This window comes from Thamnophis elegans, chromosome 3, assembly GCF_009769535.1.
Source record: "Thamnophis elegans isolate rThaEle1 chromosome 3, rThaEle1.pri, whole genome shotgun sequence".
Taxonomy (NCBI): Eukaryota; Metazoa; Chordata; class Lepidosauria; order Squamata; family Colubridae; genus Thamnophis; species Thamnophis elegans.
In genome coordinates, this window is record NC_045543.1 from 36,850,985 (window position 1) to 36,871,093 (window position 20,109).

Below are 20,109 nucleotides of genomic sequence, written 5' to 3' on the forward strand. Positions count from 1 at the left end.
CCCAGAGAGCTTATAGGTGGAGTGATGGGAGGGGAATTTTGCAGGAAACAACAATTTACTGATCCAGGAGTAGAGAAAGATTGGGAGAATTTCATGAGTTCAAGCTTTGTTTCATAGTGATAGCTTTCTGGGCTCCCAGCCAAGGGGTTGCTTATCTCCCTCCTTAGTTGTGGCAGACAGCCAAGCCTGCGTCTGTATATATTGTAGAGGCTTGGGACAGAACAGCAAGTGATTTAATATGGTTTACTAATAATACTTCTATGTAGTCCACTGTTTTTAAGCCATTTCAATTTCTCAGATAGTGTGATTCAAATTTGCTCTATCTCACATTATTTTTATTGTTTTTTTAAATGATAGTGCTACCTAAATTTGAAGTGTTATTTGAACATACACAACTTGTCACTACTTCAGATGAAGAAATTCATATCAAGGTGTTTGGCAGGTTAGTAAATTTTTGTAGTATCTTCAAGACCTTTCTCCTAACTGATCACTTCTTTAGGAGATACACATGCCCTCTGCCCTCTGGACACTTTACAATAACATGCTTAAAGAAATTAAAAGCATAACACATCAAACAAACAGTATAGCATTAGAAGCTGACTCCATAAATATGGTCTGAGTCCTCTTATAAAATAAGGGGGAATTCAACTACAATAGCAGTTTGCTGTGTAATAAGTGTCCCACTCTAGAAATAGCGGCTTATGAATTATTCCTATTATTGCAAAATTCTTACCGTATTATTATAGGAATTCCCACCAAGAATGTCAGATCCGTGTATCTGCTATTCTTTGATGCACAAAGAAGGGGTGGATTTGATGCATTTTGTTCTTTCTCCTTTCTATGTTTTGCCTTGCATATTTATATAAACTTTCGCCCAATTGATAACCATTGCCTGGCACCTCAGAGATCCAGAAAATCCTCACCCTTGGAGGATTCAAAGGGTGGTGGGAGCCATAAGGTTTGAAACTCAGGAACATGATCCTTGATAATTCCTGCTTATCTGTGTCTCAGAGAGGCTGGTAAAAAAACATCTTCACATCTGCGGATTGGTAGGAATCCATACTGGGAGGGGTTCCTAAGTCCTTTATCATGGATTGTATAGCCTGAGGATCCCAGAGCCTGCTTTCGATGTTGATTTGCTTTCACTCCTTTTCAATAAAAGATTCCTTTTGAAATACCAGGTTTCCAAGAGTCCACACTTTTTTGAAAAGGGGGGGGGTGAGGCTGGTCCTTACAAAGAACCTATTTTTCTGTGCTCAGCAATGTGGTTGGAAGACATGAGTGACCATAAATAAGGTCTATCATACCAGGAATGGATACAACTAGTACATAAGCACTGTGAGAGGAGCGGCATATAAAATTGATAAATAAATAAAAATAAATAAATATACTGGATTTATACCACCACCAATTGCCTCCAATAGACCGATCAGATCCCACAGATTAGGCCTCCTCCGAATTCCATCCGCCGGCCAATGCCGATTGGCGACTACTCGGAGGAGAGCCTTCTCTGTGGCTGCTCCGACCCTCTGGAACGAGCTCCCCGTGGGGATTCGAACCCTCACCACCCTCCAGGCCTTCCGCAAAGCCCTTAAAACCTGGCTGTTCCGACAGGCCTGGGGCTAAAGAGCTTTGCCCCCCTCCTCAAATGGTATGGTTATTGTGTGATTTTAAATTGTGTATTGTTATGTTTCGTCTTTTTATCCCCTGTCTGTACCCCCTTCCCTGACCGAATTGTGAGCCGCCCTGAGTCCCCTTCGGGTAAAAGGGCGGCATATAAATGAAATAAATCCTAAATCCTAAATCCCTCCCTAGCAGATAACTGCCACCTGCTCTTTTGGCAGAATCGTGAACCCGGAAGGACCCCAAAATTATACACCAGTTCTGTTTGGGGGAGTGGCACATCATCAAGAATCAAACATGACAACTCTGCAGATCCAGGATGGAAAAAAGAATCAGTGTCACTCCATCTTGCTAGTAATGGTTAACAACCCCTGTACTCTGCCCTTAGCAACACATTGAACTGTTGTTGCTAAGCAGCATAGTCACATGATGCCACACTTTATGTCCGCATAACTTAGCAACATAAATTTCTTGCCTTTTTATTTATTTTTGTTAAAATTAATATCGATCTTCTCAATTATTTCACAGATACACATATGGGAAACCTGTACATGGGACTGTCTACCTTAATTTGATTCGAACTCCATCATATTTTTTTTACAGTGAGATTACGAAAAATGTGTCTGACATTAAACTTAGTTACACAGGCCAGGTAAGAATGGCATTTCCTTCCCTCTAGGATAAAACTGAAAGTGAAGGTGCCATAGGGACATTGTTTGAGAAAGAGTGCCTCAGCCAGCTGAACTATATTCTGTTGTGTGGATTGAGATTTTCTTATAACTCATCTGCAAAAACTGAAAGTAACTGCAGAATCAATGATTTAGGCAAAATGTTTAAATATCTCATATATTCATTGATTTATGTAAAGAAGTCAACTGGAGTAGGAAGGACAGCAGGGACCAAAAATGGTGTCTGTGAACATATTGGTGCCTCCCTCCAATTAGGATTTCAAATTTAAGAGGTAAGGAAAAAAGGAAGTGCAAGTGCCCTGGCAGTGAGGATTTTTTTTGGCAGGGGATAAAATGGACTTGGAAAACAGATCTGTTATGACCCAAAGAGAGGTGGTATTCAGCCGGTTTGCACCGGTTCGCTCAAACTGGCAGCGGAAATTGAGCCTGGGTCACCGAACTGGTAGCAATCACTGGCTGGCCACATCCCTGAACCAGTCACCCAGTTGCTGCTCACTCACCCCGCCCACCTGTTCACACTCACTAGCTCCACCTGCCCACTCACTGCTCACTCACCCTGCCCGCCTGCTCGACACTCGCTCAATGCTCGTTCGCCTTGCCTGCCCGATGCTTGCCCCGCCCATCCCAGCCCTATACATGTTGCCTTTGCTTTACCATATGGCCCAGCTACACATCTCGCCAGTCACCTCCGTGCCTTGCCTGCTCTGCTCAGCTCATTAAAGGTAAGTCAGCATGCTGCCCTTCACCTTGGGTTGGGCCCCAGGGACATGCTATTCCTCAAGGCCCCAGAGCCACTGCCCCAGAGCCACCACCCACCTCGGCCAGGTTGGGGAATGTTCCATTCCCTGGCTCCGGCCTTGCCTCAGAGCCTCTGCTTGCTTGTCTCCTGCCAAACCAAAAATTGGTTCCAGTATTCCAGGTGTAGTCTTACGAAGGTTTTGTAAAATGGCACTAATACATCATGTGATCTTGATTCTATGCTTGTGTTTATACAACTCAGGATTGTATTAGCTTATTTGGCTGCTGCTGCACACTGCTGGCTCATAGTTAAATGATCATCCACTAGAATTCCAAGTGGACAAGGCCATGGGAGCGGTGAGTGCCTCCACATGTGCACTGGACCTGTGCCACTCCTGGCTGGTCGCGAACAGCAAGGAGGTGACGCAGGGCTGGATCCAGGCGATAGTGAACGCTTCCCTTCTGGAGGGCTTCTTTCCCCCTCTATTAAAGGCAGCGGTGGTGAGACCCCTCCTGAAGAAGCCATCTCTAGATCCAGCCATTTTAAATAACTACCGTCCAGTCTTCAACCTTCCCTTCGTTGGGAAGGTTGTCGAGAAAGTGGTGGCCTTTCAGCTCCGACGGTCCTTGGATGAAACTGATTATGTGGATCCCTTTCAGTCCGGATTCAGGCCTGGCTACAGCACAGAAACTGCTTTGGTCGCACTGACCGATGATCTCTGGAGAGCTAGGGACAGAGGTCATGCCTCTGTCCTAGTGCTTCTTGACCTCTCAGCGGCCTTCGATACCATCGACCATGGTATCCTTCTGCGGAGGTTACGGGAGGCGGGGGTGGGAGGCACCGTTCTTTGGTGGTTCTCCTCCTACCTCTCGGACAGGTCGCAGTCCGTGTTGGAGGTCGACCTCTAGGTCCTTGAAATATGGGGTGCCGCAGGGTTCAGTCCTGTCCCCCCTCCTGTTTAACATCTACATGAAGCCGTTGGGCGAGATCATTCGGCGGCATGGGATAAAATACCACCAGTATGCGGACGATACCCAGTTGTATCTGTCCGCCCCATGCCAACTCAGTGAAGCAGTTGACGTGATGTGTCAGTGCCTGGAAGCTGTTAGGGTCTGGATAGGGGTAAACAAGCTTGCACTCAATCCAGACAAGACCAAGTGGCTGGTGTGTTTCCCTCCCAAAAATTGGCTAAGTATTCCATTGCTCAGGCAGGGGGGTGAAATTCTATGCCTCTCAGACAGGGTTCACAATTTGGGAGTCCTCCTGGATCCACAGCTGACCTTAGAACATCATTTGTCGGCTGTGACCAGGGGGGCATTTGCCCAGGTTCGCCTGGTGCACCAATTGCATCCCTACCTGAACCGGGAGGCACTCGCAACAGTCACTCATGCCCTTGTGACCTCAAGACTGGACTACTGCAATGCGCTCTACATGGGGCAGCCCTTGAAGAGCATTCGGAGACTTCAGCTCGTCCAGAATGCAGCCACGCGCGCGATTGTTGGTGCACCTCGGTACACCCACGTTACACCTATCCTCTGCGAGCTGCACTGGCTACCGATTGGTCTCCGGATATGCTTCAAGGTGCTAGTCGTCACTTATAAAGCCCTTCATGGTATTGGACCTGGGTACTTGAGAGACCGCTTGCTGCTAATTACCTCCCAAAGGCCCATTAGATCCCACAGATTAGGCCTCCTCCGGGTTCCATCTACTGGCCAATGTCATCTGGCTACTACCCGGGGGAGGGCCTTCTCTGTAGCTGCTCTGGCCCTTTGGAACGAACTCCCCGCAGAGATTCAGACCCTCACCTCTCTCCAGGCTTTCCGCAAAGCCATTAAAACCTGGCTGTGCCGGCAGGCCTGGGGTTGACAAGTTCCCTTCCCCCCTCGAATTGTGTGACTGTTGACTGTCTTTTTAAATTCTCTTTGTACCTTGTTTGTTGTATTCCCTTCTTGTTTACCCCCCCCTTGGGTTTGTTAACCACCCTGAGTCCCTCCGGGAATAGGGCGGCATATAAATACAATAAACCTTATAACCTTATAACCTTATAACCTTATAACCTTATAACCTTATAACCTTATAACCTTATAACCTTATAACCTTATAACCTTATAACCTTATAACCTTATAACCTTATAACCTTATAACCTTATAACCTTATAACCTTATAACCTTATAATCTTATAACCTTGTGGTATCCCATTGCTTACTTCTCTCCATGTGGATGTAGTAAAGATTAAGAACTACTCATTGAGTACAGTTTGTCAGCCAGCTACAAATCCATCTGATGGTGATGCTATTTATCCCACTTTTTTCTAGCTTAGCAAGAAGTAGGTATGTGGTGTACTTTGTCAGTGCTTTGTTGAATCACTGGTCTACTAATTTAGTCACAATGTTGAATAAAATAAGATTGGTTTGGAATGATCTGTTTTTAACAAATCCATGCTGACTTCTAGTTATTACTTTACTCATTTCTAGATGTTGACAGATCTGGTTGTTTATTATTATTATTACCTCTTTTATTCATTAAACATGAAACTCAGTCAAGTGAACATTTAAAGATGTGTTACAAATACCATTAACTGATGCTAATGGTTGATACGGGTTGATGCCAGCGTCCTGGATATCAACCAAGTATCTTCTTAAAATATATGATGTTCCTAGTAGCGCAGTTTTTGCAGATCCGCTGGTGTTATTGCAGGAAGCTGCAATTTCTTTATGTGTTTTGTAAAATTCCTGGACATGGTACCAGGAAAGTGCCCCAATGACACTGGGCATCACTGTTACATATTTCATCCATAGCTATGTAGTTTCGATGGCCAGGTCATGATATTTCATGATTTTTTCTAGTTTTTTTTCTTTGACCCTGGCATCTCCTGGTACACCGATATCAATAAACTGTATGCTTTGGCATTCTACAATCATGATATCTGGAGTGTTTTGTTCCAAATGATTATTCGTCTGTATTTAAAAGTCCCACAAAATCTTCACCTTCTCATTTTCAGTAACTTTTTCCATTTTGCTCCCATGACTTTTTGGATACAGCTAAGTTGTATTTTTAACATAATGACCAGTGGATTAATTTAGCAATTCAGTCGTATCTAGCTTTGTACTCAGTTTGTGCAATTTTGCTGCATTCACATATTAAATGTGAAACAGTTTCGACTTTGTTGTTGCAAAGTAGGCAGTTTGGATTGTCAGTGGATTTTTGTATCTTTGCTTTTATGGCATTAGTTTATAGTGCTTGTTCTGGAGCAGCCAGTATTAAACCTTCCATTTCTTTCTTGATGGTTCCCATCTTAAGCCATGTCCATGTCAAGTTGTCATCACATTTTCCTTCAATGTTTTTCAAATGCTGTCCATGCAAAGCTTTGGTTTTCCATCTATTTAATCTGTCATCCATTTCCTTATATTCTGTCTTTGTTTCTGTTGTTTTTATGTTGTTCTCTATTTTCACAGCCTGCAGCAATTTTTCTGTACTTCGGTTCACATAATCATTCAAACTTTCTTTTTCTTCTTCTACAATTTGATGGATTTGCAATAGCCCTCTGCCCCCTATTTTTTTTGGCAGGTACAACTTGTCATTGTAACTTCATGAAAGTAAAGCATGGTACATATTCAAACGTTTGTGCATTTTCTGGTCCATTTTCCAGTTCAGCCAAACTCCAGTTGATGATTCCAGCTGAGTAGCATATCACTGGAACAGCCCATGTATTAATGGCTTTGATTATGTTTCCAGCATTCACCTTTGATTTTAATATTTTGTGGATCCTCCTGGTGTATTTCTTTTGTGTTGACTCTTTGACTTTTCCATTCAAGATGTTATCTGTTTCCAATATGCCTAGGTATTTGTAATCATCATCCTTTGCTAATGCTTTCACTATGCTTCCATTTCCCAGTTCTATTCCTTCTATTTCTTCCATTTTTCCTTATTGCATGGATAATATATTATATTTTTCAAGTCCAAAATTCATTTTGATGTCTCTGCTGAACAGTTGGACTGTCTTAAGTATTTATTTAAGTTCAGTGGGGCTTTTCACATACATTTTAAATCATCCATGTATAGTAGATGTGTCAGGCATGTCTCCTTCAATATCCAACAAAGAAAAACCTCAACTCCATGTTAATAGAGATAAAGTATTTTTACTAGATATGAAGTGAAAGCAGCAAAAAGGAAAGCAAGATCTGAGCCAGAAAGGCGGGAACATGTACATATCAAACGTTTACCCAGCACCCTCCCCACAATTCCCCAACCCAGTGTCCAATCTGCAACTTCCTAAGGTGTCATGTAGGGTGCATCTTCAAACAGCCTCATCAAGTTGGTATGCGAGATGGTTGTTGCTCTTGATTTTTTATAATTTCCTTTCGGTTCTATTATATACAAACTGTTTTCCATCAGATGATTGAATACTGAATTTGCCAGTATTCTTGTAAAAAGTTTGAACGTTGTTGTCAGACAAGTAATTGAGCAGTAGTTGCTTGTTTCTGTGCTCTTTTCTGAATCTTTCATTATCAAGTATGTTCGACCAGCTATTAACCATTCTTCACTTGTTGCATTTTGAAGCATTTCATCAAATTGAGTGGCCATGTGGTGATGGACGCTGGTCAAGTGTTTTAGCCAGTATCCAGGCAGTTGGTCCAGGCCAGTGCACTTCAGTTCTTAACCTTCTGTGCTTGTTTTGCAACCATATCAGTTGTTATTACAATATTCTCCATTTTGTTTTGTGTTGCTTGTTTTTGAATATCTTTGATTCAGGAGGCAGTTTTATTGTGTTCCACTGGGTTTTCCCATAGTTCTTTCCAAATCTTCAAAGTTTTTTCTTTACATGGGTGAACATTAATTTGGACTCAATTTTCATCAAGTGACCGGTAGAAGAGGTGTTGGTTTCTTCTGAACTGGACATTTTCACGATATTGTTTTCTTCATTCTTTGTATCTTTGATTTTCTTTGCTGTTGCTATTACATGCTGTTTTAATTCTTCCATGATTTCCATTATAGTTTTTTTTCCAGGTTGGTTTTTTTTTTTTTGTAAAACTATTTTTCAGCTTTTCATTCTTTAGTTTTCCTTCTTTCAAGTATTTCAAATTGCTGACATCTCCTCATAGTTTTTTTAATTTTATTTTCAAGTCAAATTTTCCACTTTGGTGTTCCAGTGGCATTATCATTATTATTATTATTTTAATCATCACACAGTCAGCCAAATGTTCAGACTGGGTTTGGCATTTTTGTCTACCTTACCAAGAACCTGGGATAGGCAAATCTGGATGTTTGATGGTGCTACAGATATCATCATAGGATGGAAGCAATTCCAAGTAAAGCCCCCTTCTGTTATTGTCAATGTCTATAGTGTTCAAGTGGTGCTTCAGTTGTTTTGAGACTGCACCCCAGGCACCTATTACTATTGGTACTACCCTTTCTTTCCTTTGCCATAGTTGTTCTATTTCTATTTGTAGGTCTTTGTATTTTGTCATCTTCCGTTGTTGTTGTTGTTGTTGCTATCTTTCCCGGTATTTGGTAAGATTGGTTTGACATGGTCTGTTTTTACAAACCAGTGCTGTTTAAATCTAGGCATGCTGTAAAACATTGCTTAAAGGAGCTGCTTAGAAGTTTTAAAAATAGTGTGATATGGCATTGAATTATCCCTAAAATAATAGACCAAATCTAGGTAGTTGTCCATCTTTAAAATTCTGCTCCTAGAAGTCCTTTCCATGGTCCTTGAGTGCTATCCAGATTATGGAATCTGTTTTATATGTACATTATCTCCCTGGATTTGAGTAGAAGTATCATCACTGTATTTGACATATATCCATTTTGACCTATATAAGAAATAAATGAGAAAAGGGGAGGCACTGAATCTTGAAAAAAACAGCAATATAAGTTTTCAAGCAGAGAAGGAGATTCCAAAATCACTGATCAAAGTATAGATAAAATAACTTCAATAGTTATCCCATTCATTCATTAGCATCATCCACAACACACCACAATGATACCATGTGACACAAAGCTCTCTTGTTTTGATGTAATAGCTAAAGACTTCTTTTTAACACATATAATTTTTTTTCTTTTTATCCCCAGATAGACAAAGCTGGATATGCTTCCTTTATTGTTAAAACAACAGATATTAAACTATCTCAAAAAGAATACATCAATACTATTGTGCTTTATGCAGAAATGGAAGAAGAAGGAACAGGTACAAGGAAATGGGAAATTCAGTGTTATATCTGGTCATGTAAATTTAACTCAATATTCTCATTTGATTTTGTCTTCTATTCTACAGTACTATTTGAAAGAAAAAAGGTATTTAACAAATATTTTCCACCATTGGGTTCTGTTTCTTTAAGCCATGTTGTAGTCTTCCAAATAACATGTAGAACTTAAACATACTCACTAGAAGCCCATGATTTATATAAAGAAACTGTCACAATTTTAGGCACCTGCCAGGAGATATACTTGCCTCCACCATGCCTGTCTACATTTTGGCATCTAGGAAAAGTCATTCAGTTCTGATGCCTGAATGACTTTTCAGGCATCAGAATAGAGGGCTGTCTCCCGACTTTAGTTTAGTTTAGTTTTAGTTTTATTATTATTTATAGGCCGCCCTTTTCCCTGAGGGGACTCAGGGCGGCTTACAAAATATAGGGAGGGGGGTACAAAACAGTAAACATAAAACAATACATAAGTAAAAATAGTACACAACATTCATTCATCATTCAGGTGGGGACAGATTACGATCTTTATCCCCAGGCCTGACGGGATAGCCAGGACTTGAGGGCTGTGCGGAAGGTCTGGACGGTGGTGAGGGTACGAATCTCCACGGGGAGATCGTTCCAAAGGGTCGGAGCTACTACTGAAAAGGCTCTCCTCCGTGTGGTTGCCAGTCGACACTGACTGGCGGATAGAACTCGGAGGAGGCCTAATCTATGCGATCTAATAGGTCGCAAGGAGGTAATTGGCAGGAGGCGGTCTCTCAAGTACGCAGATCCACTACCATGAAGGGCTTTATGGGTGGTAAGTAGCACCTTGAAGCGCATCCGGAGATCAACAGGTAGCCAGCGCAGCTCGCGGAGGATAGGTGTTATGTGGGCGAACCGAGGTGCACCCACAATCACTCGCGCGGCCGCATTCTTTACTAGACATGCTTAAAAAGGTGCTTCTCTTTCTTGCTTTTCTCCACCAACAAACTAGAATCTCTTTCGTTTGAACAAGAAAACACCTCTGGGAGCAGAAGTATAAAACAAATATGTAATCTTTCTTCTCATTTTGCAAGAAAAGCAGGTCCCTGAGCCAATAGTTCTAAAAGGAATTGTCATCCACCCTAACTGCTCTAATCACACAGTGACTGGATCCCTGTCTTTTGGGCAGGATGCCTTCTTCTGTTCAACAAGTAGCATGCCTAAGCCATTGCTGCTTAGTTTATGTTGCAATCTGGCAAAATAAGTTTATTGGGGGAACAGACTTTTCATTGCTAAATCCTGTGTTCCCAGGAGAGGAACAAAGGAGGCCTTATGGCAAATGTTATGATGCCATAAAGATTGGTTTGTACTTTGTAACTCAAAGCTCTTCTGCTTTTCTTGATTGGAGTCTCAGGCTGATAGTCATTTAGAATGTATGAGATCAACAAACAAGAAAAGTAAATGGATGTAAGGTTGAACCAGATTAATTTGGGATAAAAAATCCTCATACTTTTTAACTGGTTTTGTTACTCTGAAGGAGATTTACAATTTTGCCTGCTCTATGGAGTATTTCCACAATCTACTGGCTAAGATCACTCATTGGTCCTATCTTCATTTCTTTGCAACACTCTTCTAAATGGGGTGCTGGACTCTAGTTAAAAACAGCCCAATTACAACAGCCCCAAAACAGTCCTAGACATAGAGTAGTGGTTGCACCAAACTGGAGGTTGCATCCACAACTTTTCTTTCACCTCTGCAGCCCATCAGTCAGGCTGTTCTTTTAGAAATGTGGAACTGGTGGGACAATTGGAGCTATAGACTCAGGACTGGAGGGGGACCCTAAACATGTATGTGACTGGGCTGCTTCGCACATCTTCCAAATTTAAACTTATGACCATTGCAGTATGCCCATGGTCACATGATCAAAATACAGATGTTCGGCAACTAGTTCATATTCATGACGGTCGCAGTATCCCACGGTCATCTGATCCCCTTTTGTAACCTGACCAGCAAAGTCAATGGGGAAGTCAGATTCACTTAACAACAGTGTTACTAACTTAACAACTTCAGTGATTCAGTTAAAACTGTGGCAAGAAATGTCATAAAATGGGGCAAAAGCCACATAATACCTGTCTCAGGAGCCCTAGCCAGCCTCTTCCACTGTCTGCAACTGATTAGAAGGCATGCAGCATGCACAGAGCTTCATCGTCTCTGCAAAAGTGGTGATGAAATTACGTTGCAGTTGTATGTGACTCTGCAGACCTGTTTTCAACTGACCCAAGAAAAGGGGGCGTCTTTTTCCCATTTATCTAAGGCAGCATTACAAACAGGGTTAATATGAGCAACATGTGGCAATTTGAAGGAAAGGCATGTCTTTGATTTTCTATTCCGCCCAAGCCAACTTTCACACAGCAGATAACACTGTACAGCAAATGCCCAGGAAAAAAAGAGGTGAGGTAACTAAGCTGCCACTCCCTACAATACCACTATAATTGGTGCCTCATTTTCCACCAACTAATCATGAAGATATCAGAAACTGAAGCAATCCTCCAATCGATGTATTTGGCATGCCTTGCCTAGATGACTAACCCAAAGAGGAATCAAGTCAAGGACCAGGGTTGATTGATTTAATCCAATTATTGTTATTATTAGGCCTAGTTGGCTTGTGGTTGATAATGCATTTTTTTAAAATATCTAGGTGGGTGGTCTCCCAATGGAGAAAGAAAGAGAGGCAGAAACTTTCCTCCAATTTAAGGGAGAGTGAACATGTAAATTCAGCCATGAGAAAGACTCTGACTAAAACTAGAGAAATAAATAATCAGTGACACAAGATCAATGGGAAATTAAATATTGAAGGTGCACTTAGAAATCTGCTTGGTTTTTCTTTTCTTTTATGTATTCTGTCTCTGCAGGAGTGACCATCTCAGGAAACAGCCTTATCTCAGTGGTCAACAGAGTAGCTCAAATACAATTCTTAAACTATGACACATTATTTAAACATGGAATTCCATATACCGGAAAGGTTAGTCAATGCAGTTTTCTTTGGGTGACGCTCCTTATAAACTTGTTCCATGTGCAACAGAAAAACAGTAAGTTCAGCACTTTCCTCACTTACAGGCTGCAATTTCAATTGCTAGGCTGGGGAAGAAAAGGTGTTTCCAGTAATGTTTCAGGGTTAACCTTTAGGTATATTCAGGATTGGGACACAACAAATTTCGGTTTTATAAGTATTTGTTTATATTTATTATTTTTAATAATTTTAGCCACTTTAAGCAGAATTTATTAAACTACTTTTTTTCCAAATGAAAGGGATTGGTGCTTTTGGCACCTACCTAGGATGCAGGTTGGTTTAATAGTATGGACTTTATGTAGAAAAAATATTATTTTAGCTAGAAATTTATTGTAAATTATTAAAAACAGTTTTAAATCTGATTTATAACCTGAATTTGACATTTTTAACAATCTAGTATTATGTTTGCAACCTGTAAACATCATAGAACAATGCTCCGTGTATTAACTAGCATTACAACAATAATGGGCCATTGTATTCCTGTAGATGAAATGTACTGTCAACGATATACCTTTAAAGAACCAGACTGTGTACCTTACTCTTGATATTGATGATGTGGAAACTCATATTTCATACATCACTGATGAGAATGGGGAAGTTCATTTCACCTTGGACACAACAACATGGAAAAACACTTCAGTTGCTCTACGGGTAAGCAGTAGTTCTCTCCCTAGGTCTTTCTTTCTTTCCTCCCTTTTTACACAAACACACACACACACACACACACACACACACACAGACAAACAAACAAACAAAAGCACACATAAAACTACAGCCTTTGGAACCATTCTTAGATTCCAGGAGAACCAGGGGAGGAAGAAGAGCTATACGTGGTGGGAGAAATAAAGAAATTCTCACTTTACATATAGAAAATCTCTAGTTTGGATCCAGGATACCTGTTTATGCTAGGTACTATCCAAAGCTATAGATTAATTTTAACTCTTCAGCTGTTGCTGACTTATTCTATGCCTTTTTTTACAGGGTAGGTATTCCATCTCAAATGCAACTTATGGAGATGTCAACCCATTATATAATGATGCTTTTGTTTGGCTGAAGCCTTTCTACTCAGAGAGTAATAGTTTCCTTGAGATTCAACATATGGAGGAAGAGCTGCCCTGTGGAAAAGATCAGGAAATATTGGTGGATTACATCCTTGACCGGAAAGAGCTGAGGCCCACGGCTGACTACATAGATTTCTATTACTTGGTGAGCATAAACATTTATGGAAAGGGCAACAGGGTGTGATAGTAAAAAGTATAAATTGTCAACTAAAGGCAAAGAATCCTTTTGACTCCAGTTGACCATAGGTTTACGAGAAGAACTATTGCTTTATTTATAATCTTCCAGTCCAAATTCCCCTAAGGTTTACATCCCTCTTAAGCTGTAGAACTACAATAATACAGAATTCTGTTCTTCTGGTAACAAGCCTGTCAGCAGTATCTACAGGGGAAGGACAAGGAAGGGGCAGAATAATGAACACAGAATTATATTGTTTCTGTACAAAAGGTAGAGCTTGCAGCATCATTTTAACAAAGTAGCAAGGATGCTAGAGAAGTCTGACATATTGTCAGATATATGGTTCACATTAAAAACTTGTTTAAGACACAGCAAGTTGTAATTAATATTTTCTTTATGACTTAATATATGCTAAAAAAAACCTGTGCTATTTATAAGAAATGTATAGAATTGTGATCCATGAACTTGGGCCACTTTTTCCCTGCAGGTTGTATCAAAAGGAAATATTGTCTCCAGTGGACAGCAACAAGTTCCAATTGACCAGGAAGAGAGTAAGTAATAGTAAACCTATGGGGCAACATGGAGTGACATAATTACACAAGACTCTCACATTCTCTTCTTTCAGAAATGCACTAGTCTTATGTTCATAAACAGCCATGACAGATAACAGGTATGGAAGATGGTTGGTGAGAAGCATTAAGAGACTTCCATTCCATTTTATGGAACGGCAAATACACCCTCCTAGCATTTTCCATTTAGTATTCAGGAAGCTGGACAGGCACCTAAACTCAGCATTCAAAGCCCCAGTCTCCATTTACTCAATCCTGCCCTCCCACTAAGTAAGGTGGGTACTTGGTTTTTTTCCATTAGCAGGTGATACTTGGTGGGAAGGGAGAAGAGGCTGTGGAAATCCATCCATCATTTATTCACTCTCAGTAAAGGAAGAGAACATGACAAAGACAAAATAGGCAGGCACATTTTATGGCATTATATATTTTTGCCAGTTCAAGAATTTGTAGATAGTACTTTAATTTGGCGATTTGGAAGAGCCTCGACTTCTTCACTTCATTTTTCTGTATATATAGTAGGGAACAGGAGGAACCTAGAACAAACGAACCATGAAGAAGAGTATAGGTAGAAGAAACTGGTTATTTCATTATGGTGTAAGAAAGGAAGAATGTTTCCACCTTACTTTTGAGACATGGAAGTAGAGTAGTAACTTCCAGAGTGATGTCACGTTGGAGCAGTTACATGGGAATCAGTCTCCTTTCTCCCTGTCTGATTTTTCATGTCTGGAGGCTGTCAGCAGCAAATCTGGGCCTTGGAGAGGACAGCGATAGAGAGGGGAGAATCCAGTGGTGACAGGATGAAGAGCAATCTCCCATTGCAAAGGGTGGAATCCCTGAAATCTGACACCGAAGAGACCAGCTGTCATGGCTTGGTCATGGCCTGGCCCAGAGATGTGACAGCCTGATCAATGGTGGAGGAAGCAAAAAGTGAGAAGCAGCAGAAGTATCAGCAGACAGTGTTAAACAAAGTGGAACTCCGAGACACTTTTCCAAGTTGATGGAATTTATGACAGAGCAATTAAGTGAATCTCCAAAGAGAGAACAAGTGGCACCTGAGTGGTGGGGAGCAGAAAGAGGAAGAAAACTAATTACAGAATCTGTAGCGAATGAAAGTGATTGTGGTTACTGAGTGGAGAATCTGTACTGATTTCTGAGACGGGATCTGCGGTGATATAAATTGAGAGTTTTGTATGGGTAGTGAACAAATTGAGAAAGAAGGAAAGAACAGATTCCTTTTGCAATAGAAGAGAGAGAGGTGGAAGAAAACAAAGAGAAAGGACAGTGACTGTGCAATTTGAGGGCAGCAGTCATTTTGAAGCACAGAGAACAGGGAACAGAGAGGTTGCAAGGGAGTAGAGAGTTCGAGGAATAAGAACTGTGGTATTCCCATCGTAGGACTTTGGTTTGGACTCATTTACAACCAGCTTTATACACTTCAGATATCTTTACATTATTTAAGGTATTTAATTATTGTTATATCTACCATGGTAATCTTTAGATCAAAGAATTTAATATCTTATAACCTATATATTTTATATATCTATACATATTTTTAATATAGATTCAAGTATGTTTAAAAGGATAAACTTTATAGCCACTGTCTTTATTACTGCATAATAGAAAATCTATCTGGCTTTAAAACAGGAACTGTTGATTAATAGTAAAATTTAATTAATTAATTGATTGTGCATACCAATTTATGTATTTATGAATTTTTAATAGATTTATTATATAGTAAAAAACACATCCACAGCTACCAAAACTGTAAAGAAAACACTGCCAATGATAGTCTCTCCAGCAGGACAGAAGTTAAAAACAGACATGCCAAGCAGTGAAAAACCAGGATCTGCACCAACCCTACAAGGCATACAAGCCTCATTAAACATGATTCAGGAATTTATGATAAAAATACAAGAATCAATAACCAAAAATCACAAAGAAATGAAAGGTGATCTAGGGGAAGTGAAAGATGATATAAAGAAGTTGGATGATAGAATGGGGAAGATACAGGAAACAATAGTCAAAAATGGGTAGAAAATAAAACTGGTAGAAGGAAGGACAGAACACACTGAAAAGAAATTGGAAGCAACAGAAGAAAAACTGACAGCAGCCAACAGAGAACTTGGGGAGGCAATAGTCCATTTAGAATTGGAAAGTTCCCCTTTCTATTTAAGATTTTAGATCATAGAAGAGACAAAAGATGAGGACTTACCAAAACTCACAAGGGATCTTCTAGCTGACCCATTGCAAATGGACAAAAGTGAACTGAGGAATAATATCGATGAAATCTACAGAGTGCATACTAATTATGCACAAAGACATAGGTTGCCCCGTGAAATACATATAAGATTTGCAAAAAAAGCTGTCAGAGATGAAATCAACAAAAGAACAAGGGATGAACAGCTGGTCCATAAAGGAAAAGAAGTCATAATCCTCAAACAGATACCAAAGAGAATCAGAGAGCAAAGAAGGAATTACCAATTTCTCTCCACACAACTGATAAAATATAAAATGATGTTCTGCTGGTTGATACCGGAAGGCATGTTAATATCCTGGCAAGATAAGAAAATAAGGATTGACATCATAGATAAAGCCCAGGAATTCTATGAACATTACATAGAGGAAGAATCAGACAGCAGAGCTGAGTTGGAAACCAAAAACCAAGATGAGCAGCAGATGAGGGGGGGAGGATTAGACCAAGAAGTGAGAGAGAAGACTGATACAGAAGTTCAGGAAAGAGAAGGAGTGAGGACAAGAAACCAAAGAGAAACAAAACCAAGTAGAGGAACAAAGACGGCAAGCAAGTAACAGGATGGAGGAAGAAGTGAAATTAATATCGGTCAATATAAATGGACTAAATTCACCTATAAAAAGAAGACACTCCAAAAACAAAAACATGGACATCAGATGCCTACAGGAAGTTCATATTAAAAAAAAAATGGTAGTATCCTGGAATCTCCGAAGTTAGGGAAATTAATCTTGCCTTGGCCAAAACAAAGAAAAGGGGAATTGCAGTATACATAAAGGACTGGCTAAAACCTAAACAGGTATATGCGGATGAAGAGGGAAGAACATTATTAATTGAAGTATCAATAAAATAAAAAAGAGTACTAATTGCAGTCATATATGCACCAAACACGAACCAGAAAGAATACTACAGTAAATTACATAAGTGGATTGCAGAACTGGAACTGGACAACATACGATTATTCGGGGATTTTAATGTGATGGTAGACCCAAAGAAAGACTATAAAACAGATAATAAAAAAAAATTATGAAAGGAGAACACTACCAAATGCATTCTTTGAAATGGCCCAAGAATTAAATGTAAAAGATGTCTAGAGAGAAATCAAACCACAGAAGAATCAATACACATTCTTTTCAAACCCACATAATTCATGGTCCAGGATTGACATGGTGTGGATGGACCCAAAAATGGAGAAGGATGTAGAGGAAGTAGAAATAACACCGAACATGTGACCAGACCATAACCCATTAACAATCAAATGGAAAGGAGAGGCAAGAAGGAAAAAGAGATGGAGCATGAGTCAGAGGTTTGTGAAAGAAAAGAACTATGTTCAATATGTGAAAAAAGAATTAGCATTTTTCCTAAAAGAAAACTGGAATGAACAGACAACCATTCAAAACCTATGGGATACAACCAAAGCCTATGTGCGTGGCATTACAATAGCATGTACAATAAGAAGAAACAAAGATAAAAAGAAACGATATACAGAGCTCCAGGAGAAACTGGGAAAATTAGAATATAAAATCCAGAAAGAACCTCAAAACCAGGAAGTTAAAGAAGAAAAAGAAACAATTAAACATAGATTAAATTTAATTACACCAGAAGAAGTGGCCCAGAAAATTAGATCAAGTAGACAAAATTATTTCAAAAGTGCCAACAAACCGGGGAGATAATACAAGAAAAAGAAAAGAAATTAATTCAGCAATTAGAGGATGAAGAAGGGGTGATACACCACCAAAAGGAAGGGAAAAAAGCATAGCAGTAAGATACTTTCAAATCCTGTATAGCCGAGACAAAATAGAAGAGGGGGATATTAAAAGATATCTACAGAATTAATTTTTCTTTAAAAATAGGATAAGCCAAGTACATTAACATATAGTGGAAATACACCAAGGGGAGGAGGAGTAGGAAAGAAGAAAGATGGATAGAGAGGGAAGGGAGAAAGGGTGGGGGGGAAGGTGAAAAGGAAGGGGGGAGCGGGTCTGGAGAGAGGAGTGGTAGAGGGCGAGGGGAAGTAGGGTAGAGGGGGGATTATGGAGGGAAGATAAAAAGTTGGAGGGTGGTGGAAGAAAGAGGTGTATGGAGAATGGAAGAGGTATATTGGGCTTTTATTTTCTGGGGCATTGTTGACAAGAGGAATTGATGCAATTATTGTTTAATACTGTATGGTGTATACATGTGAGTGTATGAAAATGAAAATGAAAATAAAATATACTAAAAGTTTAAAAAAAAAGTGAAAAAAATGCTGAAAAAAAAAAGATATCTACAGAAGAGGAATCCTCCAACCTTACCGGAAACAACAAAGGAAACACTAAATGAGAGAATAACGAGGCTAGAATTAAAAAGGGCAACCCAAAAACAAAAAAATAACAAAACCCTGGGTCCGGACAGAATTCCAGCAGAATTCTATAAAGAATTGCAAAAATCATTAGAGAACATATTATTAGAAATGTACAATGAAGTACTAGAATGAGCTAAGACGCCAAAATCTTGGATGGAGGCACTACAGGGGTGGGTTTCAGCTGGTACGCACCAATATGACTGTACCCCTTTGTGAAATTTAGCGTGCCTTCCCGTACCCATTCTTCCAGAAGCCCTGTACAGGAACGCTCCCTCCCGTGGCCTGCCCCCCTCGCTCCCCTCACCCACCAAGTTGCCGCTCGCTCGGCCCGCCTGTCTGCACCATGCTTGTCCCACAAACCCACTCCCTTTGCCGTAGCGGAGGATTGGGAGAAGCCCACATGGTGCGCACTCCCTTCTCTTTGACAGCCACCTAGTTTCCAATGGGGGTGGGGGGAATCCATGCATTTTTCCTCCCTCTACATGGATTTCCCCCCAATTGGAAATGAGGTAGCTGTAGAAGAGAAGGGAGTGTGTGCCACGTGGGCTTTTCCAACACCTGAATCCTTGCCTCCTGTTCCTTCTTTGGCTGTTGGAAAAGTTCACGTGATGCATGCTCTCTTCTCTTTGACAGCAGCCTCGTTTCCAATTTGGGGGGAATCCATGCGTTTTTCCTCCCTCTGCATGGATCGCAACCGCGATTCTTGCCATCTCTTCTCCCCTTCTTGCCAGGCATGGCAGGGCCCCTCACCCCCTTTATGGATGCAACTTGGGGATGGCAGATGGGGTGGGGTGGGGTATGGGAGAAGCAAGATGCGCATCTTGCCTGACTTCCAGCTCTGTCATGTTTCTTGCCATTGACTGAGCTGGAAGTCTGGCACTAATAACATTAATTCCCAAAGACAACACTGAAAAACAAAAGATCCAAAATTATAGGCCAATCTCGCTGCTAAATGCTGATTATCAAATATTTATGACAGTAATGATGTAAAGAATTAAAAATATACTAAACAGAATCATACACCCAAACCAAAATGGATTTCCACCCAACAGACATATAAAGAACAATATACGAATGATAGTGGACGTATTAGAATACTACGAGACACACTCAGGAAAACAAGCAGCATTGATATTTATTGATGCACAAAAAGTATTTGATAACCTGAATTGGGATTTTCTTATAAATCAATTAGCAGTAATGAACTTTGGAGAGAAATTTATCAGAATGATCAGAGCAATATATTCTACTCAGAGTGCAAAAATAATACTGAAGGGGGAAGCAACAGAAGGTTTCAGCATAACCAAAGGAGTAAGACAGGGATGCCCTCTATCCCCCCTGTTATTTATCCTCTCAATAGAGACATTGATTACAAATTAGACAGAACCGGGACATAAAGGAATTGAAAATTAGAACACAGGAA

At 40.3% G+C, this 20,109-nt stretch overlaps 1 protein-coding gene across 1 annotated transcript in view; it reads left to right on the plus strand.

Annotated features, from left to right (window-relative positions):
- LOC116505281 (alpha-2-macroglobulin-like protein 1) overlaps positions 1-20,109 on the plus strand; it is a 93,437-nt gene that overhangs the window by 22,351 nt on the left and 50,977 nt on the right. The window contains exons 8-14 of the mRNA XM_032212440.1: positions 358-442; positions 2,152-2,275; positions 9,125-9,239; positions 12,135-12,244; positions 12,779-12,943; positions 13,274-13,498; positions 14,016-14,079. Of these exons, the coding sequence (XP_032068331.1) occupies positions 358-442; positions 2,152-2,275; positions 9,125-9,239; positions 12,135-12,244; positions 12,779-12,943; positions 13,274-13,498; positions 14,016-14,079 (888 nt within the window). The remainder of the gene's footprint in view (positions 1-357; positions 443-2,151; positions 2,276-9,124; positions 9,240-12,134; positions 12,245-12,778; positions 12,944-13,273; positions 13,499-14,015; positions 14,080-20,109) is intronic.